The sequence below is a fragment of the Argentina anserina genome, chromosome 3 (genome assembly GCF_933775445.1).
Source record: "Argentina anserina chromosome 3, drPotAnse1.1, whole genome shotgun sequence".
Classification (NCBI taxonomy): domain Eukaryota; kingdom Viridiplantae; phylum Streptophyta; class Magnoliopsida; order Rosales; family Rosaceae; genus Argentina; species Argentina anserina.
Window position 1 is genome coordinate 34615027 of NC_065874.1, and position 27727 is coordinate 34642753.

A 27727-nucleotide genomic window follows, 5' to 3' on the forward strand; every position below is an offset into this window, starting at 1 on the left:
ATCCTGAAGCCCTTCAGGTACACAATACTGTATTTATAAGATTGGAGAGAATCTCAAACTTCATTATATATGAGAAACACGTGAAATTATTTGGCGATATTTTTATAGTGTTGCCGGACAGTCATGTAGTCTTGATTATTTTGCATACACATGCATCTCATGGAGTTGTATATAGAAGCAGAAAGTCAAAGACTGCAAACAACTATATATAGAAAGTATTTAGAAACTATAAAAAAGAAAAATCAAGTTTGTGATTTATCATTGTGATACATACCACTAAGTCTGATGTAAGTACTTCGAGTTTTAGCCTTTTAGGCTTCCTGAGGTAAAGTGGGGATGCTTTTCCCAGGAACGCGCTATTGTTAAGTGCAGAACTGCAGATGATTACTGTAGTCGCTCACCGTTTTGTACTTATAGTGGGAGTAGAACTACAGAGCTATTAGAAATGTGAATTTATAAGAGAGTTAAGTTACATTAAACACGAGTTGATCATTTCTATCCTTTAGCCCTTGATTTCTTATTTTCTGATCCTCGTGATGGGAAATATTAAGTTACTTCAATATGTAGATACACTATGTAAACTTAATATAAAGAATGAAAGATAAGTCAATTTGTTTGATACAAATATATGTGAAGAAATGAAGAGCTTGTTGGTATTTTGTATTTTCCTTTCAAGATTATTGTTATAAATTTCCGATAAAGTAATAAGCTTTACCAATTGCGGTGGAAATTTTTGGGGTCTTTGGTCCAGATGACTGATTTATGGAGATAGATCTAGAGATCTACTCTCTCTCTCTCTCTCTCTCTCTCTCTCTATATATATATATATATATATATGTATGTCTTTGAGGTTCAAATTCAATTTGAAACTGAGGGGGTGAAGAAGTTTCTGACCAAATTGAGGGTCCTTGAAGCATTTGGACATTCGTCTTATGTTGAGATGCTGCTTATGCCCTCGGATAATGCTGACAGTGTTATTATCAGCGATCATCTGTCTAGGCTGATTCATACAAAATATTTATTTAAACAGAGCATACGAATACAAATTGTGGATATATAACAACTGGAAATAGTACATGTACTGCAGAAGAACTTTCAGTCTAGCTTCTATGCATTAAGCCTTCTTTTCATCCTTCCAATCCCCACAGCTATTATCACATAGAGGCGATCGTGTACATTATTGAGGAATCGGAAATAAGCATATCTCCACATCTTGAAAAATATCAAAGAACCACATACAGCCCAAAATCCCAGAACAAACCCAATCGCACCAGAAACTAAAAACCATGGAACTTGGTCATCACTGTTGTTATCATCTCCATCAATGTCATCATCTGGAGGTAGTTGGCACCCATTTGGAAGTGGAGGACCACAAAGGTTAGGATTCCCCTCAAATGCAGATGGATCTAAGCGTCGGAACATATTGTCTGTTGGTATTTGACCTTCCAGATTATTGTATGACACATTAAATGTCGCTAAGAAGTTAAGGCTTGCTAATGATTCTGGTATCTTTCCAGAGAAATGATTCCCGGAGATATCCAAAACTGCCAGTTTTTTGAGGTTGGATATTTGGTCCGGAATCTTGCCGGTGAAGGAATTGTTTTCCAGGTACAACATATAGAGAAGCTGCAATTGGCCAATCTCAATTGGTATATTTCCAGTCATCCTATTGTTGGATAGCAATATAGCCGGTGGAAAGAATGACAGAGAATTGTATTGTGTGGCTCTCTTGCCGCCATCAGTTGTGGCGTAGACAGGAAATTCGAGATCATTACCATTACCAATGGTCAAATTGTCGTTTCGAGATACCAGCATTGGCAGGTTGCAAAGATCCTGTGGAAATTCACCAGAGATCTGGTTGAATGACAAGTCCAAGTGAAAGAGCATAGGAAGATTCCCAAGCTGGCTAGGAATTGGCCCTGTGAAATTATTCGTATTCAGATTCAAGACCTCTAGTTTCTTGAGCTTATATAACCATATAGGTATTTGACCCGTGAGATCATTTTTACTCAAATCCAAAAATCGAAGATTTTGGAATCCATCAAAATCAGCCATGCTAAGATTAGCTGGACCTTCCTCCTCTTGGAAACTAGACCCTAAGGACAGGAAAACAAGACTTTGACAATGCACGAGTATCTTGATTGCCCCTGTGATATTTTTCAATGTATTGGCGGAAAGCGAGAGATAAGACAAGGATTTCAATGGCAGAATCTCAGGTTGTATTTGTCCATCAATATCATTCCCACCCAGTCGAATTGCTTTGAGGAACTTGCATGAGTATAGGGTCGTGGGGAAAGTACCTGTGAACTGATTCACCAACAGGTCCAGTTTGCTGAGCCTACCGAGTTTGGAGAAATTATACGTTGACAAATTCCCTTTGAAGTGATTGATTCCTAGATTTAATTCTATGAGGCCTGTGCAATTCATCAAAGAAGAGGGTAGAAAACCTTCCAGAAAGTTGAACTGAAGGAGCAACACTTTGAGCTTGGAGAGCTTCCCAAAATGGAGTGGGAGCGCGCCACTGAATTGATTAAAAGGGAGGTCAAGGATTGCTAGGTTTGTGAGGTTTAGAATGCCATCACTAAGGATTCCGGAGAGTGAATTGCGAGGTAACGAAATTTGTTCAAGAGTGGTAACATTATACATGTCTGGTGGAAGTGTTCCCGAAAGGTGGTTATTCCCAGCACAAAAAACTTTGAGCTTGGAACACTCCCCTAGTCCGGGAGATATACTGCCTTCGAAATTATTGAAAGAAAAATCCAACTGTCTGATCAATGGGGAAGAAGTGAAACAAATGGAAGATGGTATGGATCCTGTGAAGTTATTATGGCTGACATTGAAACTAGTCAAATTCCAAGCTTGTTGGAAGAATGAAGATGGAATCTTACCATAAAAAAAATTGCTGGACATATCCAGCACCCGGATACTCCGATAGCAGAGAAATCGGTAGTTCTCCGGAGATAAGGTTATAGCTCAAATCAAGAGTCTCAAGATGATTCAGTGACAAGAATGATAGGGCTTGAGCTGGAAGGGAATTGTGAGTGAGATTGAGATAAGTGAGATGTGTGAGATTTCTCAGAGATGATAGGGGAGAGGTACTAACATTGAGTCTGAGGCCTTTGTAAGGTAAGCTCAAATGGGTGACAAAGCCTTCATGGTTGCAAGTGATGCCTTCCCAAAGACAACAATGGCTGGAAGTCCAATTCAAGGAAGGAGAAGAGAGAGTGAGGGCGAAGGCCAAAAGGGAAGTATGTTCTATTTGCCTGCATGCATGGATATATGTAGAGAAGAAGCCTAGAATGAGAAGGATGCTGAAGCATGGAGCCATTAGATGTTCTGTGCTCCACTAGAAGTTTGTCTTGGTTGTCGATGTAGTTAAGTTGCTCACAATGTGTACGTATATACACATTCCATCATATTGCAGGTCTGTGCTACATGTGTTCATTGTTCAAATCAGATAATATTTCTCATGAATCAACTCAATGGGTCAATACTTGATGACCACATAAGGTTTTGACTGGCATTACATTTTGTTTTTTTTTAAACGATAGATATCATTTTCATATGAAGATATTTTGGCATTGAATCTGTATCCAAGTTTTCTGACAGACCTTTCTTTTCGTGATTTTTATTTTTACAATTGCACGAGTCAGCTCGTCTTCCTTTGTTCATAGTCATAGAATTTTTACACCAGATGGGTGACCGAACCAAATGATCATAGGTGATCCCCTCCCAGTAGCAACAGTTGGAGGATTTCCAACTTAGGGAAAAATTCGAAGAAGATCGATAAGAGTGGCAGCAAGAGAAAAAAGAGATGTTTTCATTTTTATTGCATGCATAGATATGAGAAGATACGAAGGCCAAGATAATAATATTAGGCCCTTAGGATGAGAAGATCACTAGGAACTGAAGGAAGCCTTGATCCATTTGTTGATTTTGGCTTTCTGGTTCGTTTCTCTAATAAGATGCATATAACTTGAGGGTTAGAAGCAAATAACAAGCAACTCTGGCAAACACCAGTACACAACCATAATTCCTTTCACAAAGTACAATTTCCTAGCTAGGAGACCTTCTCAACAGATAATAATGAAGACTTGTATATGTTTATCTGGTATGTAGCTTCATCTAGATGACTAGATCCTATTTACATTGTAACATGAAAATTAAAAAAAAAATCAACCGCGGCAATAATTTAAAGATATCATCACTTCTCTGGTTTTAAAATTTACCAAGTTCAATTAAAAAATGAGCAACTTAAATTATGTCTCATGTCTTGCTAGACTTCAAACCTTCAAATTTGGAGGCTGATCCCTGCAAATCATTTGGACCGTTAATGTGCATCATTTGAATTATGGATGATTCATAAAGAATGCAATTTTGATCTATATGTCACAAGATTGACCAGAAGAAACAAAAAACAAATTCTTTTACTTCTCTATTGGAATTTTGGAGCCTTTCTAATGAGTACCATCTTGTTGAGGGCTAGTTGAGGACCAAATAGATCCATCCACGTTTCGATCTTATATCTAGATCTCTACCATTTAATTGTAGATATATATGAGTAAATCATACTTATAAATTTTTATTCAAATTGAAAATTGTTAAGACATTCATAAATGTGATTTACTCATTATAAACTTAAATAGTTCATGTATAATTTTGATCTGTTCACTAATATAATCTACTTTGATATCTTAATCATTATTAAATTGGCTGAAAAATTGTACAAGTAATCTACTTATATATACCTAAAATTTAAATATTTAGATGAAAAAATATATCTAATTAAAAATTAAGTCTTTAGTCATCCATCCTTAGAATTTTCCCTCCAACTAGAGAGAAGAATATGTTAGAAAAGCTCACATTGGAATTTTCCCTCCAACCAGAGAGAAGTACCTACCAAGTAACAACCGCCCCTCCCACCAATAATGAAAACAAATTCTTAGACCCTCCCCTACTCATCTAAATGACCCCACCTCCCCTGTTCTTCCCTAAGTCAAATTCCCCGCCCTTCTCTTCTACTTCTCCTAGAGCTCATCATCCATGGCCTGTGGATCCTCCCTAATCTCTCTCTACCTTCTTCTCCTAACCCTCTTCTCAACAACCCAATTATCTCAATCCCTCAGGGACCTCAAACCAAACCCCAACCGTCCATCCACCTCGCTCCAATCAATCATAGACGTCCACGACCTCCTCCCCAAGTACGGCCTCCCACGGGGTCTCTTACCCGACAACGTAAGATCCTACACTCTCTCCGATGATGGAACCTTCGAGATCCATCTGGAAAGCCCGTGTTATGTTCACTTTGACCAGCTGGTGTACTACAACAAGAACATCAAAGGGAAGCTGAGTTTCGGCTCTGTTTCCGATGTTTCGGGGATTCAAGCCAAGAAGCTGTTTATCTGGGTTTCCGTGACGGGGATGCACATGGAACAAGGGTCTGATTCTGTTGAGTTTTACGTTGGTGCTTTGTCGGAGAAATTGCCGGCTAAACAGTTCGAGGTTGTTCCTGTCTGTAAGAACAAGGCTTGCCGAGGAGCTGGTGGTGTTGAGTCTATGTGAGGTAGATTTGGGTCTTTCACTTTTGGAAGAAAAATATGAACTTTACTGTGTGTGTGTGTGTGTGAATTTTATGTGAAAGACTGGAATTTTTTTTTTCTGTGTTTGGTTTTGCTGGTAATTTTGAGCATACTGAGCTGAAAACTAGAGCCAATATCTCTTTCTGCTTCAAGTTAAGGTTAAAGGTTGAGTATTTGTTTTGGTAGAGAATGTATTATGTATGTGTTCCGGACTCGGAAGAGTTTTGGTTTTCTGAGTAGTGCACTGAACTTGAGAGTAATTTGCTAGTTGCTACTGTCTCCGTTTCTATTTATGCCATTTGTTTTGGTGATTACATAGAATTGCAAACGAAGGAAAAGGAAAATGACGTTTATGATTAGAGTAAAGGGTATTTACAGCCAACAATTGAAGGATAGAAAAACTCATCTTGTTGAACTTGTGGCTATGTTATGTCTTTTCTTTCAATATTTGTGAGGTTTTGATAGAAACGTCATTTTTTCTTCATTTTTTCTTTTTTCTTATTTCAAATAAAGGCTTGCTTGCCTTGATAAACATAAATGTAGGCGAGAAGTGAGGTGTGTTACTCCAACCCTGCAATTATGAATTTTTGGAACATTAGATCTATCAAGTCTCTTACATCATGTATGTCCATGTGCATGTTTACTCTCATCTATGTCTTATTCTTGAGGTCAATCCTATATACTGCTCACATATGGCTGGGTTCATGTGAGGAAGAAAGTTACCTGCCAGACTTTTGGTATCCAACAGATACAAAAGTTATCATCCTCATCAGTACCCTGTTTACTATACAAGTTTAGAGATTCAGTAAAATCATATCTGTATGGTCTTTGTACTATTGTTCGTTGTTGCCTGGATTCCTTGAACCACTTGTTCATTTAGTATAGAATGGTAATGTAATGTCCTTTGCCTTTTGATTGAAGATAGTGGAGCTAAACTGGGGAAATTTTTGAAACCTCTTCAAGTTGAGTCAATAGTTCTTCAGTCATTTATTGTCATTGATCCTTTACAATAAACACAGGCACAAAATACACATTTTTAAAGGTACACATTCACATGTAGATACTCATCTTCGGAGTTATACAAAAACCATATTGATATGCAATCTTTAAGTTCTAAGCTTGTCATGTTGCTGTTTGCTGTGTGGAGAAGGTTTTAGCTACTGTTTGCAGTGTGTTTTCTGTTTGAAGAATTTCTTCAACTTCACAGTGGTGGACGAGTTCCCATCTCAAAAGTTAAATTGCCCTTTTTTGGCTCCTGTTATCTTCACTATAATAAATCACTCCATTGGAGTGATTGGACTTACACTCCATGACCTAATATACTTCCCATTTTATTGCCAAGTCAAAATTACACTATACTTTGGAGGACTAATGAAGTTGCCTTACGGTCTTGCAGATAGAAGAAACCTCATTGGGGTCGGCAATTGAAGAAGGACAAGGTCTGCATATATTTCTGTCTCTCGTAATAAATCTGTGCTAGTTGCTCTTAACTTTGTGCAGAAAGAAAATAGATGTGAATATCAATTTCTTGTTAGGAGCCAGAAAACGAAATAATGTATTGCAATTCTGTCTGTGTGCCACGTACAGACACCATTTTATGCCTTGTGTATTATAAGTAGATTATACATGTTTAAATGTCATGCTTAGTGAGAGTACTAACTTCTAAAAAAAACTTCTCTTCACTTTGGCCATACTCCTTGATATCATCACCCGGAACCTGTCTAGTACATTTTCTAGGAAGTGATAATAGGCATACCTCCAATTCGTCATAAGCACTAAAGGGCCACAGACTCCCCAAAATCCTGTTATGAACCCAAGTGCAGCAGAGACATAAAACCAGGGAAATTGGTTCTCCTTCGTGTCTGCACCTTGGGTATTCATATCAGGTGCATCAGCACCCTTTATTGTCTGACACTTCTTTGGAAGTGGAGCACCACAAAGTTTCAGATTCCCCTCGAATGCAGAAGCATTGAAACTCTGGAGCTGAGTGCTTGACGGTATTGGTCCTTCAAGATTATTGTGCGAGACATTGAAACTTGATAAGAAATTAAGACTTGTGAATGATGCCGGGATTTTTCCAGACAAATGGTTCGTGGAGAGATCCAGTATCTCCATGTGCTTCAGGTTGGACATCTGGTCTGGAATGTTGCCGGAGAAGTTGTTGCCACTAAGATCCAGCAGTTGGAGAAGCTGCAACTGACCAATCTCATTAGGTATATTCCCACTGAGGCAATTGTCACGTAGGAATATTGATGGATCGTAATATATGTAATTGTACTGTAAAGGTTTTGCATGAACACTACCGGGAATGTAAATAGGCAATTCAATATCAGTACGATGTAGTTGAGCTGCAGCTTGTTCAGACACCAACATCGGTAGTCTACAGAACTGCTTTGGAAGTTGCCCTGAAAGAAGGTTGGATTCCATACTTATAGTATACAGCCTAGGAAGATTCCCCATCCAACTTGGAATTGAGCCTGTGATTCTATTCTGATTGAGGTCCAAGAGCTCCAGCATTTTGAGTTTTGATAGCCATAGAGGGAGTGGACCAGTAAGGTTACAGAAACTCAAATCCAAAGCTCGAAGATTTTGAAACCCATCAAAATCAACTTCCCCAAGATCAGCTGGCAGCTCCTCACCTAGAAAACTAGATGCTAATGAGAGGACTACTAGGCGTTTGCATCTCATCAGTATCTTCAATGTCTCTTTGATATTCGTCAGACGTTTGTTTCCTCCCAGTGAGAGGAAGGACAGGGATTTCAATGAAACCATTTCAGGCTGTATTTGAACCTCTAGATTATTCAATGAAACTCGAATTGCTTTCAAGAGCTTGCACGAGTAGAGGCTTCTCGGTAAGACACCAAAGAAGTTATTTTTCCGCAAGTCAAGTTTACTTAGTTGGCTAAGTTTGGAAAAATTAAGCATTGAAATATCACCTCCCAAGTTGTTGGCTCCCATACGTAGTTCAACGAGGTTTGTGCAATTCATCAGAGATGGGGGCAATGAACCTTCTAGATGGTTGAAATCAAGGAGTATGTGTTTCAACTTTGATAGCTTCCCAAGATGGAGAGGGAGCACACCACTCAATTGGTTATAAGAGAGGTCAAGGGTTATGAGGCTAGTGAGGTTGGCAATAGCATCACTCACTGCCCCATTCAATGAATTTAGAGGTAGTGAAATCTCTTCAAGTGTGGTAACATTGAAGATATCTTCTGGAAGGGATCCTGATAGGTAATTGTGAGCAGCACGAAAGACCTGCAGTTTGGAACACTTCCCCAATCCAGAAGATATACTACCATTGAAATTATTGAACGAAAGATCAAGATGTCGTAACAAGGAAGAAGAAGGAAGACAAATAGAGGATGGGATAGGACCTGAAAAGGAGTTGTTACTGGCGTTGAAACTAGCCAAATTCCAAGCCTTTTGTAAAAAAGAAGATGGGATTGCACCATGTAAGCGATTGCTGGAAAAATCTATCATCTGAATATGGCTGGATGGAAGAGAAGATGGTAACACTCCAAAGAGAAGGTTATAGCTCAAATCTACGATTTTAAGATCATTCAAGGACAGGAAGAGGTCATCTAGAGGACCAGAAAGGGAATTGTGTGAGAGATTCAAGTGAGTGAGATGTGTGAGATTTGCAAGTGATGATGAGGAAAAACTATCTCCTTTCAGTTTGAGCCCTTTGGAGGGTAACTGCAAATGAGTGACCCAACCATCTCGATTACAACTGATGCCTTCCCAATGGCAACAATTAGTAGAAGTCCAGTTTAAGGAAGGAGAAGACAGAATGAGGGCAAAGGACAGGAGAGAAGTACGCTGTGTTTGGATACATGCATGAATATCATGCGTTAAAAAAGACATGGAAATGATAAACAAGCTCAAGGCTTGCACCATTGCGTGCTTTGCAGGCTGCACTAGCATTTCTTTCTTAGAGGTAGACTTTGATCGATTGCTCGTAATTTTGTGTATTTATAAACTGGAGCAAAGTAATGCAAGAGTAAAAAAGCAAAACCAAAGAAAACTATCTCATGAGTCATGATTATGTGAACCCTGCAATTTCCTTGGTTCCTAGTCTTTGCGTGGACTCTGGGTAGTGATCTCTTTGTTGTTGGTTGTTGTAAGCCCTACATATATTCAGTACGTAAATACAAACATTGGAATAGGGCAAGACTAGTGCTATGTTTCAATGAAATAATCTTTTTTTTTAATGATCAATGATTCAATCTTACTTGATGAAAAAATTATTTTCATGAGAATTTTATTTTTCAATAATATAAAATTTTAAGAATTGAGATTTATTTTGTTTTGAACTATTTTCTAAAATAAAAAAATAGTTAGAATTGCATGGAAAAGATTGAGAATTGAAGAATGACACATTTTTTCACGGAAAATAAAAAATGAAGATAGGTTTCAAATTCTCTTATTTTTTCCAATAGAATTTGCATTTTTTCAGAAAATTCACCCCAAACACAATAAGAAATATTAAATTTATTGGAATTTAATTAAATTTCTCGTTTTTCTCCATACAAACAGAGCATAATAGTTGTACGCGTAAAATTTCTCAATCAAGATTGGACTAATGGCCTTGTATAAATAATAAGTTAATAACACTCGACCGATCAGTAGAATCCGAAGTGAAGGACAAGGCCATAAATTCAAGTCTATGATGATGCCAAAGAGGTTGAACCACCGTGCACTACCAGTTAATCCAAACCTAGTCTGACCGGCGTTGCATCTGTACTTGATTAAAATCTTGTGGCAGATGGAAAACTAGTGAGTCCTTATTATAGCTTTCTAGATTCTAGAGAGAAAAAATTGACAATTTGACAGTGAGGATGTGTTTCCACCATGTCAAAGTTGAAGCTGGTTTTTTGGTGTATTCCAATTATTTTCATTTTTATGGAATATGGTCACCTAATGCAACTTGGAAGTGTTTCCTTAGAGCAAATGGTGGATCAAAACATCCATTCACGGTAGGAAATTGTTATGGAAATGGAGTCATCACCTAATTATCTGTTAATTTCAATTAATTGTTATGCAAATGGGGTATGTTTAGTTATCACCTATATCCTTTGAACACGTGGCTAGCTTTAAGCCTATTTAAGGCAAGCTCTGTAACGAATTATGACAGCTTAGAATATTGGTATTATCCTCTCTATCTTATTCTTCTTCCTTTCCTCCATTCTTCTCAGTTAGGGCCTTTACCCTATCAAAAATTAGGCAGGATTAGACGTGGCTCCTACCGGACCAATTGTAATGACCTCAAGGTAGGATATGAGATGAGAGACATGACCCCGGGGAGGGGGAGCTATTCAAGGGCTAAAGGGTGCCATGGCATTCCGCAAGTTGTAAATGTCTATGGTTTTCTTCTTTGAAACTTGGTGAAATCCCTTCTATTTTTCAGCTGCATATTGATCCCTCTCATTTGTGATTTCTATCTCTACCGCTGGATCTGACTAGGTTCTAGTTCATTAAATACTAAATGTTTAACTAATCAATTAACGTCATAAGAAACGACTCATTGATTCGGATGGTTGAACCTGGCAGTCGTCAATATCTTGGTACATGGTTGAAAGTTTGAAACTGATAAAACTAATATCATCAGCCGAACGTTCACATTGGCATGCACTAATCAACAATAGTTTTCTCGATAGTGTGCAATTTAACAATAGTTAACGTTAAGACCAGGTACAAGTTTGCATAATTAGATCAACTAGTTAATCATAAGGTCTCTATCATCCCTCTGACCCTCTCTATCCACGAGGGAGAATAAACATATATTACTGATAATTAATGGCCTGGATTTGAACAATTGATGCCTCAAAGTTGTAGAGCTAATTTCTTTCACCAAGTTGGCATTAGAATAGCAATTCTAATTAGCCTTTGATTGGCCTCATAAAGCATGAAACGTTTATCACTATTTGACAAAGTATAACTTGTTTCTCTTTTGTAACTTCTTTGCTCTTTCTTTCCTTTGCTTCAATCCATATGAAACTCATGCTTCTAAGTTTGAGGTATTGACGCTATAAATACACCATATATTAAGAACGTTGCAGACAACACAAAGAATTTCGAGGCACATTTCTCTTCAAATCCCGACATCAAGTACTCTTTGAGCTTTCTTATCGAAAATCGAGGCTGCCATGGATGCTCGTCGAGAGGTTGCTGCGAGTGGAAGCCAACGAGTAGCGCAGAAGGAGAAGGACAATGCAAAGAAGCAAGCGATGAGCAGAAGGATGATGGCAGCTGAAGAGCAAGGCGACATCAATGATATGGCTGATGCCTTCATCAAGAAGTTCAGGAACCAGCTAAAAATTCAAAGAGAAGAATCCTTCAAAAGATTTCAGGAAATGATCGCTCGTGGAGTTTAAATTCTGTGCATTGTGTGAACAGAATTACTAAGATTGTTCAGATATTGAAAGATTTTCATGTCAATAAGAAGGGACAATGGAGACTGGTTGATTTGTGTTCTTTGCTGGTGTATTTCATTCTTTGCTGGTGTACATTGAAATTTCAGTAAAATCATTACATGGTGATGGTAGTGTGTACTCAATCTCGACATCAAGCACTCAATTCCCATAATCAACCATTTCAATTTTTACTGATCTATCAAGAACACTGATTAGATATTCAAGATTAAATAGAAGATTAATAAATAATACATAAATCCCATAGCTACCAATTCCCAGAGATGAACACGTCTATATTGAATGATCTCTAATCACCCATGTATATTCACAAAGCATCTCTAACATACCACTAATACATAAATTTCCATAGCAGCAGACAAAAAGGCCTAGACCAATATAACAAAATTTACAGATGTGAATGCTCCTCATCTCTCTCTTCATGTATGTAAAGAAATGACCACATAATTCTATTGCTGAGACCAACAACCTCGAAAGTCTACTGCTGAAACCAGCATCACCAGTTCCATACCAGATAGCACGCAGGGGATGATTGCCTTGGGTATACAGATACTAGCTACAACAGTGCTCCACATCTTAAGTCTCACCTCCCACATTGACAGAGCTGAAACAACATGAATGTCGGTTTTTCATGCTTGGAGCACTTGACAGTGTACAATGTGACTCTTCAAACCTGTTCGGCCTGCTATGCTTGACCATAAATTTGAGACTAGAGTTCTAAAATGACCTTTACCAGCAATATTTTCCCAAAGATTAGGGTTACTTTCAACCTGTTTATTCGGACTCAAAACATCAACTAAACTGATGCTCATGTTATTACGAATAATGCAAAGCTTCCCATTCAGGGGAACAAGTGCAGCAGCCTCCAAAGCACGAGAACTACCCAGATGAAGCTTGCTATCAATAAATTTGTTCCATGAATCTGTCCCCCTATCATAAACCCTAACCTTGCACCCATCACGGCAGTCCAGAGCGTAGAGTTGCCCATTTAAGGAAATACTTGGGTTGCGCCAACCAGAAACCATCCCATCACTGATGGGGTTCCAAGTGTTAGCTTCAGGAGAATAGGCTTCACTCATTACCTCACGGTGCGATCCAAGTCCTTTTAAGAACCACATTCCATCATGAACAACCCCAATGAAGGGAACCATAGCTGTGCTCATATCTGAAATAAAGCTCCACCGGTTCTTGTTAGGGTCATAAATTTCAGCAGAACGAAGAGTCCTTTGAATTCCTTCACACTCTCCACCAGCAACATAAAGGCAGTTATTGATAACACAAGCACCAAAGAAATGCCGTTTTCGAAGCATATCTGGTGCCCTGTGCCATTTATTTGTCCGAGCACTGTAAAAAATAACCCGTCTCATAGATCCCTTTAATGGATCTTTCCCTCCAAATAAGTACAGGTGACAACCGCTAAGAACAGCACAGCCAAAACCAAGCGCTACAGAATATTCACCAGGAACAGGTGGAAGTGGCTGCCAGAGCTGGTGCGTGGGATCAAAAGCGTGCCAAGAGATTCTTCCATCACGATCTCTTTTGATGACATAAACCCACTCTTCTGCCATTCCAAGACTTTTCCTAAGAGAATAAAAGAAGTTTCCAGCCAGAAGTCGATACCATCTCTTGCAAACTAGACGAAGTTTTCTGTGCTCCATTCGAGGGACTCTGATCAAACAAGCAATTGCAAGATCATCAGGTAGGCCAGGCAGAAGGGGTGGCTGGAATCTGGTCCTTTCCCTACGTGAATTTTTCCCCCTGTGTGCATTTGGATTGATATCAGGCTGTATGCAAAGTTTTGATCCTGGGACAAACTTTCTTGCCCCTGCAACTGTTTTCAAGCCAGCATCTACTTTACAATAACATGATACGGAGTCAACCTGCAAAAGTAGCCATGTTACGATGCTTAGCATAACAAAAGTTACCATTTAAAAAATTATACGCAGATAGGTAAGCACAAACAACTTCTAGATGTGAAAAATCACAATATAAAAGTTTTAACAAGGAATCAGTATGTATATAATTATAATTAGTTAAAATATTATGATTTACACCAATAGAAATCAAATCTAATCAGAGACTGTAACCTACATAAGCTCTATATACCTAAGTGACGGCACATTTCATATGACTGTACTTCCTGTGAAGATAGGCAGTATAGTTCATATGATCTGTTTAGAAAGCAATGGTAAAGACGACTTTCAAGTTACAAGTGCCGAACTTGTCAAATTCAGAACATCATCGGCGACACAAATTTAATCTGCATACACAGTATACAAACATGTGTGACATTGACATCAAAGCAGAAATGTATGAAACCCCAATGAGTAACTTATAGTCTTATAATAGCACTAGGTGATTTAGGTCAGAAGTTTTCACGAACTGATCCTAGATGAACTTGAAAGCTACTACTGAACCACCTTCTCATAAACTCACATATATTTCAGATGCTCTGAAAATGCACGTGTCTTTTGCTTTTACTGTTAATAATTTAAATAAAACAGCACCATTGTTCTACTTCTTCCTATACTATATGTGCTAATTATCCTCAGCTTCTGAACCTTATTTACAGTCCCCATCTCTCAGCCTTCAAGATTTTCTCCATCATCTAGATTGATAACAAAGATGAATAACCTCATAGTTGATTGAATTTTCAGATAACTTTTAAACTAGAAACATTTCCATGGTCCTAACAGAAAATGCAACCAATGATGTTCTTGAATACTTACAAAGACTATGAGCCAACAGAATAATCTAATATAATTTCTATTTATACAAGTAGATGCCAGTAGCCATTGAATCTACTTTGACTGCATCAGAGAGTATGGAATGGGCTATGGCAGCCCGTATTTATTCAATGTTATCAGGCATAAGAATTCAATGTCTGACCAACAAATAAGCTGCATAAAGAGAGCTTTTTACATCAATCTAATGGAATCAGTATGCCTACTATACATCGTCAAAAATAATCTGAGGATATAATAATAACCTGTTTATTACAACATCTTTTAGGATGAGATAGTCCGGCTTTTGCCCGAATACGTAGTTGCATTTGTTGTACATGAGGCGTCAGATGCACATACATCTAAAGTTAGAAGAAATGCAGAGGACAATAGAGAAACAAGATGGGAAGACCATGACAACATTCAGGGTTTTGACATATGTGGGGATTGAAAACCTATCCAAAGTGGTAACAAATTACAAATGCATAAGAGAATGCAGATGAACTCAGAAGCAGCTAGCCATTCAAACCTCAGTGCTAACCTCCTATATTAACCAAATACGAGGAACACTAATTTCTTAGCAACAGATTTATGATGAGAAAACAAGCGAATTCCATATGAACCTTTTTATCTATAAAAAAGAAGTAGCATTAGGAGGGAGTACACCATTTCTTTAAACCATTTTAGGTGGAATATACTTTTTAAGATCGTGTTCTAACTTGATCAGCTTTGCAAAGCTCGGAAGCAGCTAATACAGCAGCCATATGCTCAAATTCTTAAAACACTCGCACGAAATCAAGCCAAAAAGGAAAAAGCTTGGCGGAGTTCCTACAGCACCAAATACTTCTCTTTCCTACTAAATGACTAAGATTTCATCCTGAGATTACAATAACCCATTAAGGCATTAAATTACAGTACTAAAAATCGAGTTAAACTTTAACATTTCCTCAAATCCATCTTTATAAGCTTATCTCAAAGTTTCCCTATCAAAATCGCACATTTAACCAAATACAAGCCAAGTACGCTGAAAATTTTATCAAAACAACAAATCAAAAGGGCAATGCATGACACTAAACATCAAACACACTGCAAGATCAACTAAATTCTTCAAAAAAATCACACCTTTTCACTAAATTCTCAACTGGGTATCTCCAAAATCTCATGAATTCATAGCAAACACGATAAAATAAATAAGTATTAGAAAAAATACAAATTGCCAAAGGGGGCTTAGAGATCAATGAGAAGACTAACCAGTGGAGCTTGAACTCTATATCCCCTCGAAGACTGTACAGCGTTTGAGTCCATCAGATAACCACAATCTCATAGATATAAAGATGCCACCTTTAAGTCAAAATCAGAACCCCCAAAGCAAATCCTTGCAGACCCAGATCGAGATTCACCTTAAATTCCTTGAATCCGATCCGAAACCGTGAAAAGCTTCAGTCTTTGGGTTGTGGGTTCCGTTTTAGTCTTCACTTGTGCAAATCAGCAAATGCAAACAAAGAAGAGCAAGAAATAAAGAGTCTTGCTGTGCTAAATTAGTCTCTGAACAATAACAAGAGCAAAACTTGAGGGCACACATCTTCACTCTCTCTCTCTCTCTCTCTAGAAGACTTGGGCTCCCTATTTCTCTCTCTCTAAGAAATTGTGTACAGCTGGACCCTTTGGGGTTCACCAACTTCTGATTTTGTAATGTTAATACCTGACTCAAAATTAAAGAGAACAGAGATTATGAAGTGAAGCATAGAGAAAGAGGTAGGTTTGATTAGTTTAATGCACTTTTCAGATGTGATTTTTTATTTAAGGCAGAGAATAGACTCAATAGAGATAGGCAAATAGGCAATAGCTGCTTCTAACTAAATCAATAATGAGCTTCACCTGTCTTTTTGATTTTTGATATTTGTCGTTTGTTTTCAGCGAGTCATGTCCACATTTTCGCCCTTGAAGCCTAGACACAGCATGAGGGTTTCATTGTTACAATAAAGATAGCAGAATACACAGACTTTGCATCAAGTTGATTTGAGGACCTATCACCCTGACGCCGTGTTTGTTTCTCTGGATATGAAGGCATGAATATGATAATGTCCGATTTAACTTCATGTCATGTGTGGCAACACAAACATGGTTAAATTGGAAGACTCAAATCGTATCTAATAAATAACACTGAATATTACAAATTCAGTTGAGAATGTGTTTTTTTAACTGAGTCCCCAAAACCACAATAATATATCACCATGTCTATTTCACCATTCATGATCCGTCTTAATTTTCTGACCAGCATTTTAGTTGGGAAAATAATCAACCCAAAAAAAATTTACTAGTCGAAACAGCAATTAGGCCTGCTTTATTGTCCTAATCATCTGTTCAACGAAAATGAGATACGAATAGGAGACCACCCAACTAGGATCTCCCAGGATTACTAAATTCTGCACTGACCCAATTGGCTCGCTTGCTCATGTTAAAAGCGACCATCGAGAGAAAGCTGTCGTTGCACATACACATCATTTGTCAACATTCTTGCTAACAACTTGCTCCAATAACATGCACATCTCTATATTTTCCACTAACAACTCCATCAAGGACAAATGCATTTCAGTATTTTAGGTGCAACATGTTTCTAAACTTTACAGCAACTTTGTGAGAGTAAGTAGAGACTAGAGAGGGAGGGGACATCATCATTAATTTCCATTTCTCTAGGTTCTAAGTTAGGTTCTTGCACCAACAGTAAGTATTCAAAAGAAAACCCCAACCATAAGAATGCTTTCTTCAAAAAACAACAATGGCGTGAAACAAAACAGAGAATAGCAGTTCTAATTATTTCATCTCCACACAGTACCAAAATGTGTGCAAAATTCCAACTTCCAAAAAGAGCTTTGTATTTATTTCAGTTACCACCAAAATATTACAAAAGCCCCGTAACTGACGACTCAAACAGAGGAAGGAAATGGCAGGACTAAAACCTCACCAAAATAACCCCACAAGCTGGGTTGAAAAGAACATGCCTATGAGATAACAAAGATGCAGCCGAAAAGAAACCCTCTCCCTCTCTCACCACATACTCTACAACCCATCCAAATAACAAGCCAGAGTATAATCGTACAGAAAAATAAGGAGCCAAAGGAATCCCTACTCCGTTAGAACTTTAATCAACACCTACCAACATTACAGACCTATTCCTGTGGCATCAATACCAAACATGTCTCGCTCCCTCAAAACATTGTCAGAGTATTTCTAACGGTATAAAAACATTCATGGCTTAAACCACTATAAAACGACATTACAAAAACAAAATATGACACTGTAGAGAAGGAACATCTGCAATCATTACCTAGACACTGTAACTGCTCTTGAGAGTTAAGTGGTTAGTCCCATGCACTGGTTCCTCCTCCTCCTCCACTATACCCACCAGCACCCCCATATCCTCCTCCTCCACTATACCCACCAGAACCTCCATATCCGCCGCCGCCACCGCCACCAGCATTATAATCCCTTCGAAAGTCACGGCCACCAAACCGGCCTCCCCCCGAACGGCGGTTCCTCCCACCACCATAAGAGGATCGAGCTGCATACCGTAACAACCATGCAGGTACTTCTTGATTTGATTCTTGCATCAAATCTGCTAGAGACTTGGCCAGTGATGTATTGTTCTCATTAAAGAAGGCAGTAGCCAATCCAGATTTCCCAGCTCGTCCAGTACGACCAATGCGGTGAACATAATCATCAATGTCATTTGGAAGATCAAAGTTGACAACGTGTGCAACATGAGGAATATCAAGCCCACGTGCAGCAACATCAGTAGCCACCAAAATTGGAGTATTGCCACTTTTAAATGACCTTAAAGCTTGTTCTCTTTCCTGCATACACATACAAATAAATAAATAAATAAATACATTAGCAAAAAGTAGATAGAAGTCATAGAACAGTCACACAGCACAATTCTAAACTACACATACAGCACCACCACTTAGATACTATATGACCTCATGCACACGACATACAATTCATTAAGACCATTAAACTATCCATCGACCCACGTTTTAGTCTATCCATAGTTAGCTTCTTGACACCACCGTATCATTCCATTAACAAAAAAAAAGGCTTTTATATAGCAGCACAGTACATGCTTGACAGAAAGAAAGTCAACTGACACAACTTATTAGGACATAAAGCCTTAATTGCCCAACTGAGCATTCAAGTGACAAGGCTCACCAGAACCAAAGGGAATAGCATACAGGCAGATAACGCAGACAACGGGTCCTTATAAGACCAAACTTATTCTTTTCTATTTGTTATATACCTAGCCTACTTTTAAATTGAACGAGTTCTAGCAACTACTTATGAAAGGTCTCTTTCTTGATTCCCATGCATCGCCAACCTGCTAACTCAGCATGTCTGAGTGCACAATTCAATTTTTTTTCAACTAAAAAATTGGTCAAGTATACTAACTTATCTCATAGCTACTACTAATGAGCCTTGATGCCATTAAAAACTCATACACACAATTGTAACTTGAGAGGAAATTGGCATCATAGAATGGATAGAAAAGCCAAGTTACCTGCTGTGTTCTGTCGCCATGAATGGTAGTTGCAGGAAAACCGTTCATACACAACCAGTGTTCCAGGGAATCAGCTCCCTTCTTTGTTTCCACAAAAACTAATGTCAGAGCTTGCTGCAAACAAAATTCATGAAAGTGAGCAGAAAAAATAGCCAACCAACAATTATTCCAGCCAGACCATTTATAAAGAATACTTGAAATAAGTTTCCTAATAATACCTTTCCCTGTGTACCATTGGCCCTTTGTGCATGCAGAAGGTCCATGAGGTGACTTCTTTTATCAGACTCGTGAACAAATTCCACCCGTTGGAGAATCAAATCAGTACTAGAACCCACTCTTCCAACAGCCAGAAAGATATACTTTGCAAGAAAATCAGAGGCCAGTCTCTGCATAACATGGAGAATTTTCAGAGAATTGAAACAGAGATAAAAAATAATAATAATAATAATAATAATAATAATAATAACGCACATGTTTCTTCGATTATAACATGAGTACATATTGAAATCCCATGAGAGATCTTCCCAGGCCAGCTTGCCTTGAGACAACTTTCGGGAAATCCTCAGATCTATAAAATTCTATATATACAGAGACATAATTTAATATGTTCTCCAAATAAAACAAAGCTTGATGTCCTGTTTCATTTAACTTCTTAACCAATTGGCCAGAAAGGCTTGCAAATCTATCTACATTTCAAAGTCACGGACCATTTGTAATTTGAAGCAGGTAAGAGAAAATTCCAATTGACGAGTCATTATTAAAACACAAACAGTTGCCAAAGCAATATAAGGACATCCTTCAACTTTAAGTTTGCAAGTAATACCTGTATTTCTTTTGGAAAGGTGGCACTGAACAACATAGTCTGTCGCACACCTGGTGGAGGCATGTCCATTTGTTCAACAATTTTCCTTATTTGTGGTTCAAAACCCATGTCCAGCATTCGATCAGCCTCATCAAGGGCTAAATACCTAATATTCTGCAATGACACTCTAGCTCTCTCCAGCAAATCCACAAGTCTTCCAGGCGTTGCCACAAGAATATCAACACCTCTTTCCAGTTCCCGCAGCTGTCCAAAAGAAAATCATCAAAGTCTGCAATATATCTCCATAATGAAAATCTTGCAATACAATAAAATGGATTTTCCCAGATCACAAGGAACAAGTCAACTGCCAAGCACATATGCCAAAGAATCCCCACTATTGTGACAAGATAAATTCCTAACCATGCTACAAATATATTTACAAATGCAAAAAAAAAAAATTTCAAGACAGGATTTAGCTGATTTCTGATTGAGATGACTTGCAAAGTTGCAAAACCAGCCTTCTGCTGATTTTTTTTTTTTGTAAAGTTCAGATAAGCTGGAAAAAAAATGACCCTATAATCTGAAGAATAGATTTGTATAAGAAAAAATATATATTCTCAAAAAAATAATTATCCTTGGGATGTAGAGTTTGCGCAAAATGGAATGGTTAGGGATCCCAACCAGGGTGTCCATAATCTTGCAGACAATAAAAGTGTCAGGATCCAATGCTAACCCTAAAACCGACTTACACTCATCACAGATCCTCACTGAAACAAGCAAAACCCAACTAGACGGTCAAACCATTCCATAAATTTATCCATGCAAAATGTGGCAACGTAAGTCCTCCACTTCCTCCTCAAGTTGTCAATGTTAAGAACATGTGTTTTGCTACACATAACTATGTGCAAACAGTGATTCTCAGAAGAGAACGTAAACATCTTTATCTCCCATGCACCCACTAACCATCCACAGTCTCTCAAGTAGAAGGAAACGAGATGAATATATAAACTCAAAAACAGTTAGCAATTTAACAATTGAGAAAAAAACGGAGTGATAAATTTATGTTAAGTGGTAATTTTTATTTGACAGAAAAACCCTAGATAGAGAGGGAGAGAGTATAAAATTGACATTGAAATGATATAAATTTACAGATAACCTGTAAAGCGTTTTAATATTGAAAGTCTATACTCTATATACAAACAAACTAATGCACTCTATCAATATCAAAAGTTCAAAACAAAGCATGATAACATATGCGCAAACAGAAGATGAAGACCACAATATACAGAAGTAATTAAAAAACCTGCTGATGAATTGGAGCTCCTCCATAAGCAACTACAGCTCTGACACCAGTTTGATATGAAAACTTCTTAGCTTCCTCATGTATCTGGAACACAACAGAGATTCAGTTCTCCTGAAAATACGCAATGACAGAAAATATCAGGACAAAAAAAGTACTGAAACCTACTTGAGAAGAAAGCTCCCTAGTAGGAGATAAAATGAGAGCGAGTGGGCAGGCTGTATGTGAACGGGCCGATCTCTGTGGAGGTTGTCCCTTCATTATTCCACTAATAATAGGGAAACAGAAAGCAGCTGTCTTGCCAGAACCAGTTTGGGCACATGCCATCAAGTCCCGACCACCAAGGGAAATAGGGATGGCATGCCGCTGTACAGGTGTTGGTTTCACATACTTGCACCTCTGAATATTTTTATTAAGCGCGTCGCCCAAGTCAATCTCTGCAAATGTATTCACAGGAGGTGGAACATTGTCACCACTAGTCTCGACAGGAATGTCTTCGTAGGCATCAAAGTTAATGCCACTGTTCTCCTGTTCACTAAACGGCTCTTCTATTTCGTCATCGTCTTGAAATGGATTCACTTCCCTGTCCCTCCCGCCACCCCAACCACCACCTCTGCCACCACCGCGGCCTCCACCTCCACCACCCCCTCCATACCCAGACCTGCCGCCGCCGCCGCCACCCCATCGAGATCCACCACCATATCCACCGCGATCATTCCCACCAGGCGCATTATACCCACCACGATCATTCCCTGCCGGAGGCGGGGCGTCCGAGGAAGGCGCACGGTTCCGGAGATGCGGAGGGACGTAGGTGGACCGAGAGGGAGGACCGCCAGCGGCAGCAGCGGTGTTAGCAGAAGGCCCGGAACCTACATTCTCAGCTGCAGAATTTGCAGCCAAATCTGCCCATGAAGCTCGCATAGTCGATACAAACTACAACCGAAAATCCTCACTCCAAAAACTTCAAAACACTTCCAAAATTCAACCCAAACAATAATCCAATATCGAGTCCGAAAACCGAAACCGAAATCAAAATCAAATAAAACCTGAAAAAATCAAAGCAAGAGAAAATCAATACACAATCATGAAAACTCAACTCAGAATCGCAAACAACAACAATGCAAGCGAAATCAAAAGATATAGACCTAATAAATCAAAGCTCAATCCCTCGGTTTAGGTACATATTCAAGCACGGGAAGCAAAACCTAAACCTAAATCAAAAGCGATTGAGAAAGAACAAATCGCCGATCTATCAATAGAAAAGCAGAAGCAATATAATCGAAAGGAGCTAATGCAATAGATATAGATATAGATATATAGATATAGAGAGAGATATGAAGAAGAAGGAGAGTAGAAGAGAGAGAAAGAGAGGGAGAGGAGATATAGAGGGAGAGAGATAGGAGGCGACCTGCGCGGATTGGAAAAACCCTGATGAAGCGGATGCGACGGAGATTGAGAAACCCTAAATATTATTTAGACAAGAGGCAGCGCTTTAAGGCCTAAACAAGCAACAAATATCTTCCCCCCCTCTTCTTTTTCTCTCTCTCTCTATATTTTTTCTCTTTTTTGCTGCTTTTTTCTTTTCAGAGGAGAATTTGATTGCTTTACGAAATGGAAAAGGCGTGTGTAAAAATGTACCGCGGCTGGTTGGCTTTCATGACATTTTTCAAACGTCATCCAAGGAGATTTTATGTAGTACTGATGACATTTTTCAAACGTCATCCAAGGAGATTTTATACTGATAGTGCATTATCTGTAGGGGCTAAAGCCTAAGGCTAATTCACAAAGCACAAAATAATTTTACCAACAATTCATTTAAGCACGGGGTAGTACTAATCACCCGATTTCACACCTCCAACTCAATAACGTCAATATAATGTCATAAAGTTTAGTAATTAAGACAACATTTAAATACTAAAAAAATATATAATCTTACACTAATATATAAATACTTATCAATAACTCAATGTATGCATGAAATAAACAAGTTAATAAACTTAAAAGTAAATGTGCAAATAAAGTAAATATACTTTAAATTAAAAATAATTATATAATATTAGTTAGTACTTAAAGGATTATTAGTCATTTCTCCCATAATAAGGAAAGTCTTTGTCCAAAGTAGCAATTGTCATTCAAATAATAGTGTCAAATTCTGTTACAAAAACATGGTATTTTCTATTTTATCCTTAGCTATGCACTTTGATAAATCTAAAGAGACAAAAAAATTATAAGGATGTAAGATGTACTTATCTTGAAGTTTCAGGGGTGAAATGAAGGTTTTGATATTGATCCAAAGTTATATTACTTTAGTAAAGAAGAAACTTGTTTAAGAGAGAAAGAGTGAATGCTATAATTTTAGCTTGAGAAACATTAAATGGTTGAGTTTTTTATCAACTAAGTGAACTATAGACTTGCATGATTTCTGATTTTGAAGTGTGAAGAAAACTTGAGGCAACTCACAACTATAAATAGACTAAGAAGGAACACAAAAGTTTAATTCTCACATATCATTCTCAATAATTAATAGTGTGGTTGTTGGCAAGAAAAAAAATAGTGTGATGGGATAGAACATAAAAATAAATTAGCTAGGTTCAAAATATATTGGCATAAGGATTATATATATATATATATATATATATATATATAGATATAACAAACACATTTATATGTGTTATTCTAAAAAGTAAAGGAGTTTAGTATATTCATTTCATAAGGTTTTCAATATATTTGCACTATCTAATACTAATATAATGCATACAAGATAATACTATTAGTATTAGTCTTAAACTCGATTACAAAGTATCGAGTATACGCAAGAATGTGAGCTAACGTATTCAAATCGTGGTCTAATACTTACAAAAATAAATTTTATATCTTTGAAAGTATGTACCTTAGCATCATTGGTTTCTAAATATAAATATTAGAAGAAAAATTGAATTAATTATAAGTTAATATAACCTTAAAGTACTAAATAGTAAATACTAAATTTCGGGGTATTACACTTCATGGTGAAGAAGTACATTGTAATGGTCTTTAGACTCCAAGTTAGGTTTGAGAAATTCTCATTCATACCAAATATCACTATGCGACACCCTTTGTTTTTGTGTTCATTTGCTTCTTCTTCTTTTTCATAACTTTGGTTATGTCTTTTGGCTTTGTTTTTTATTAGATAATTAAATTTTGCATTTGTTCTTCCTTGTTTTGGGCTTTATGCACCTGACCTAGCGTTAAACGTCATGTAGTGGAGGCTTGTCTCCATCAAGACCATTGATCGAATTGATTTATCTCCAATTGGAATACAATCCATTCTTCTATGAAAAAAAGTGTATTTCTTGTATGTCCCCATAATGATCGAGCAAATGGGTCTTCATTTCCACATCGGAAATTGGTATACACAATTTGGTGGTTTGCTCCAATTCCCATTTTTGAAATTGGCACTTGAGTCCAAGACCCATTACGAACACTTGGTATGAAATTTAATGAACCTAAAGGTGGGTCCAGTATGCTTGGAGAATCCTCATACGGTTAGGAGAAGTAATTGGAGAGAGACTTGCTCTTATACAATGTTGCACAAGGACAAGCGTGGCCCGTGGATCACCAATGTACCAATATTGTCTCAATTTAACCACACTTAAGGTGTTAGGTTTTAATCTCAAAATGTCTCGTTACAATTAAGTATTATCTATCCACTTATAAGTTGTATATTATTTGTCACATTTCAGATGTGGGATCTCTCCTCTTCAACAATGTGGTCTTTAGTGTGTAATTCTAAAATCGTATGTGCCTTTTTTTATCTTTGAGCTCACAAATATCCACAAAATGTAGGTATTAGTAAGTACTAGATAGTATGCCCGCGCTTTGTTACGGGTGTAATATGCCCGATTATGTAGAGTATCATATCCAATATCATGTTTGTACAAACTCGACTTATAACTTGAACTTACAACTTAAAACTGATAGCACATTAAATACTTTTAACTTTAGCAATATAATATTATATTATTCAAAGTTTTCCCAAGCATATTCATTACCCTCCCACTACATTGATCATGCAAAGAAACATAAAACTGTGTAAGCATATGTATGTATAAGGTCTTATTTGGGTCATAAAACCCATGAGATTCTAATGAAATAAAAAATATCATACAATTTACCCAGAAAAGCCACTCTTATTAATAGACATTACCTGTATTGTTCAAAAAGAAAAGAAGAATGGACATGATATGTGGTTTTGCACTTTACCTGAACTTTCATGGAGACAAATAGTGTCTGACAACTTTCATATATGGCAAGGACATTCAACAACAATACCCTAACATCCGCATTCATCAAACTTTGCTGAAAATTTAAGAAATAACAATAACCATGAATGAATAATATGTCCTTGATCATGATAGATATACTACACTGTAAAAGTACACTTAATAAAGCCAAAAAAAATGAAGCATCCTCTTTTCTTCTCAATCTTATGTTAATAGAACAGTAGAATCTCAAATTTACAGCTGTGAGAGCAGAAGCTAAAGTTCGAAGTAAAGAAGATGTAGCATAATAAAGATTGAGGAATTAGAGTATTGATCATAAAAACTGAATAGAAGAGTAGCAAGATTGATCGTTTGCCTGAATTGATTTCTTTTAAAAATGGGATAAATGATAAGAGTTCAAACATTTTGGCTTAGGAACTCATGTTTGTAAGCAAAGTATTTGCAAAATCACAAAACAACCAGAAATTAAACTATATTCAAATACAACATTTAATAGCTCACTACTGACAACATAACAATTGAATGTTTGAACCTGATGGTTGATCAAGTCCAATAATTTATTGGAAAATGTTTTAGCGCCATAATATGACGCCAGATCCGGCGCCGTAATTCCACGCAGTATATCACGTCACCTTGTCATGTCAGTAATTACAAATAATCAAAAAATGTCATTTTTGAATGAAAATACAATCTTATCCTTGTTAATCCAACGACTAGATTATTATAAAAACAATTGTAGTTCTATTTTATATCATTTATTTTTTTCAAAATGCTTTTAAAATGTAATAAAAAAACACTATATATACAAAGTATGCTTGAAATATATAGATATATATGTGTGTATGTGTGCGCGCGGGCGAGATATATGCGTGTGTGGGATGCATATATGGTAATTGTATTAATTAATTATAGTCATTAATTGATGGTAAATGTAAATTAATTTAATAAAAATTCATGAATCTTGACATATTTGTCACTAGAAAGATTATCATCAACATAATTGTATTAATAATTAAGATATGTATACTCTAAGAAAAACAACATTTGTTACTTTACATATCCCCTCAAATCGATTATACCCTAACAAAATAATATTCTATTTCATAAAAAACTAAAAGAATCTTACCAAAAGTTTTCATCAAATATAGATAATTATTATATATACCTGTCACATATCCCACGTGGCATACCTTTTAATGTTATTAGTACATTTTTTACTGTGATTGTCTCTGATTGGTTCTTATATGTAAATAAATTTTTGTCATTTTCACTGCGTGCATGTTAATTATATTATGAAGTAATATGATTGACTAGGTATACCACATGGAAATGCAACGTGGTGTTACCAGTACACATAAAACTCCTATATATAAATATTGTAGTTACGTTACATCGTATGAAATTTAAAAATAAATATTTTTTGTGCATATATATATATTTCACGCGTGCACACACATATTTCAAACATATTTTCGTAAATTTTTATTTTTTAAATTATATTTTATAAGTATTATTGTGATGAAAAAGAAGAAATGATAAAATGAACATAAATAAATTATTTTTATAATAATTTAGAACCGTTTGATTAATAAAGATATTATTATTTTTCATTTAAAATTACATTTTTATATAATTTTAATCGTTAATGTTACAATGTGACGTGACATGCCACGTAGGATTGCGACGCTGGTTTTGGCGCCATATTATGACTCCTTAGCACTCCTCTAATTTATTTATCTTGCAACAGAGAGACCTGGATTTCCATATGAAAGTTAGTTCCAAATAGTAGTACTATGTTATCCCTACATCAAATATTTGGTCTTTGATGAGACTACCCTTCTAAATGACATTGACAATATTGAACTTAGTGTTCGGATATTAATATTCCCCACTTTCAATCCATATCATCAATCCTAAACGCATCAGACCAACTCCCACGTTCTAAAATTGTGGGCTAGTAATTAAGATCCTACAAAGATTGGATGCAACTCCAAATAACGACAACCTTGGTGGAAGGTTTTACAGGACTTGCAAATTAATTTATTTGATGTGGAGGCCAGGTTCCTCATCGGAGC

General features: G+C 37.0%; 5 protein-coding genes and 1 pseudogene across 6 annotated transcripts in view; 2 read left to right on the forward strand and 4 right to left on the reverse strand.

Annotated features, from left to right (window-relative positions):
* Positions 1-27727, forward strand: part of LOC126787690 (non-specific lipid transfer protein GPI-anchored 6) — a 79971-nt gene that overhangs the window by 5467 nt on the left and 46777 nt on the right. The gene's annotated exons all lie outside the window — the stretch shown is intronic.
* LOC126787583 (receptor-like protein 2) lies at positions 1108-3334 on the reverse strand (annotated as a pseudogene).
* LOC126787584 (uncharacterized) lies at positions 5044-5562 on the forward strand. Its single transcript, XM_050513435.1, has one exon. The coding sequence runs from the start codon at positions 5044-5046 to the stop codon at positions 5560-5562; it is 519 nt and encodes a 172-aa protein (XP_050369392.1).
* LOC126787674 (receptor-like protein 2) lies at positions 6980-9525 on the reverse strand. Its single transcript, XM_050513565.1, has one exon. The coding sequence runs from the start codon at positions 9501-9503 to the stop codon at positions 7242-7244; it is 2262 nt and encodes a 753-aa protein (XP_050369522.1). The 5' UTR covers positions 9504-9525; the 3' UTR covers positions 6980-7241.
* On the reverse strand, positions 12226-16497 carry LOC126787682 (F-box/kelch-repeat protein At1g55270). The gene is made up of 2 exons (XM_050513576.1): positions 15985-16497; positions 12226-13890 (listed from the first exon to the last, which is right to left on the reverse strand). Exons 1-2 carry the CDS (start codon positions 16036-16038, stop codon positions 12640-12642), a joined length of 1305 nt encoding a protein of 434 aa, XP_050369533.1. The 5' UTR covers positions 16039-16497; the 3' UTR covers positions 12226-12639.
* Positions 17593-22967, reverse strand: LOC126787677 (DEAD-box ATP-dependent RNA helicase 37-like). 2 transcript variants are annotated; one of them, XM_050513568.1, is made up of 8 exons: positions 22799-22900; positions 22536-22601; positions 21559-22436; positions 21394-21477; positions 20112-20354; positions 19507-19674; positions 19289-19402; positions 17593-18587 (listed from the first exon to the last, which is right to left on the reverse strand). In XM_050513568.1, exons 3-8 carry the CDS (start codon positions 22309-22311, stop codon positions 18096-18098), a joined length of 1854 nt encoding a protein of 617 aa, XP_050369525.1. In that variant the 5' UTR covers positions 22312-22436; positions 22536-22601; positions 22799-22900; the 3' UTR covers positions 17593-18095. The 2 variants fall into 2 exon arrangements, with proteins under 2 accessions (XP_050369525.1, XP_050369524.1); XM_050513567.1 differs by lacking the exon at positions 22536-22601 and having other exon boundaries at positions 22799-22967.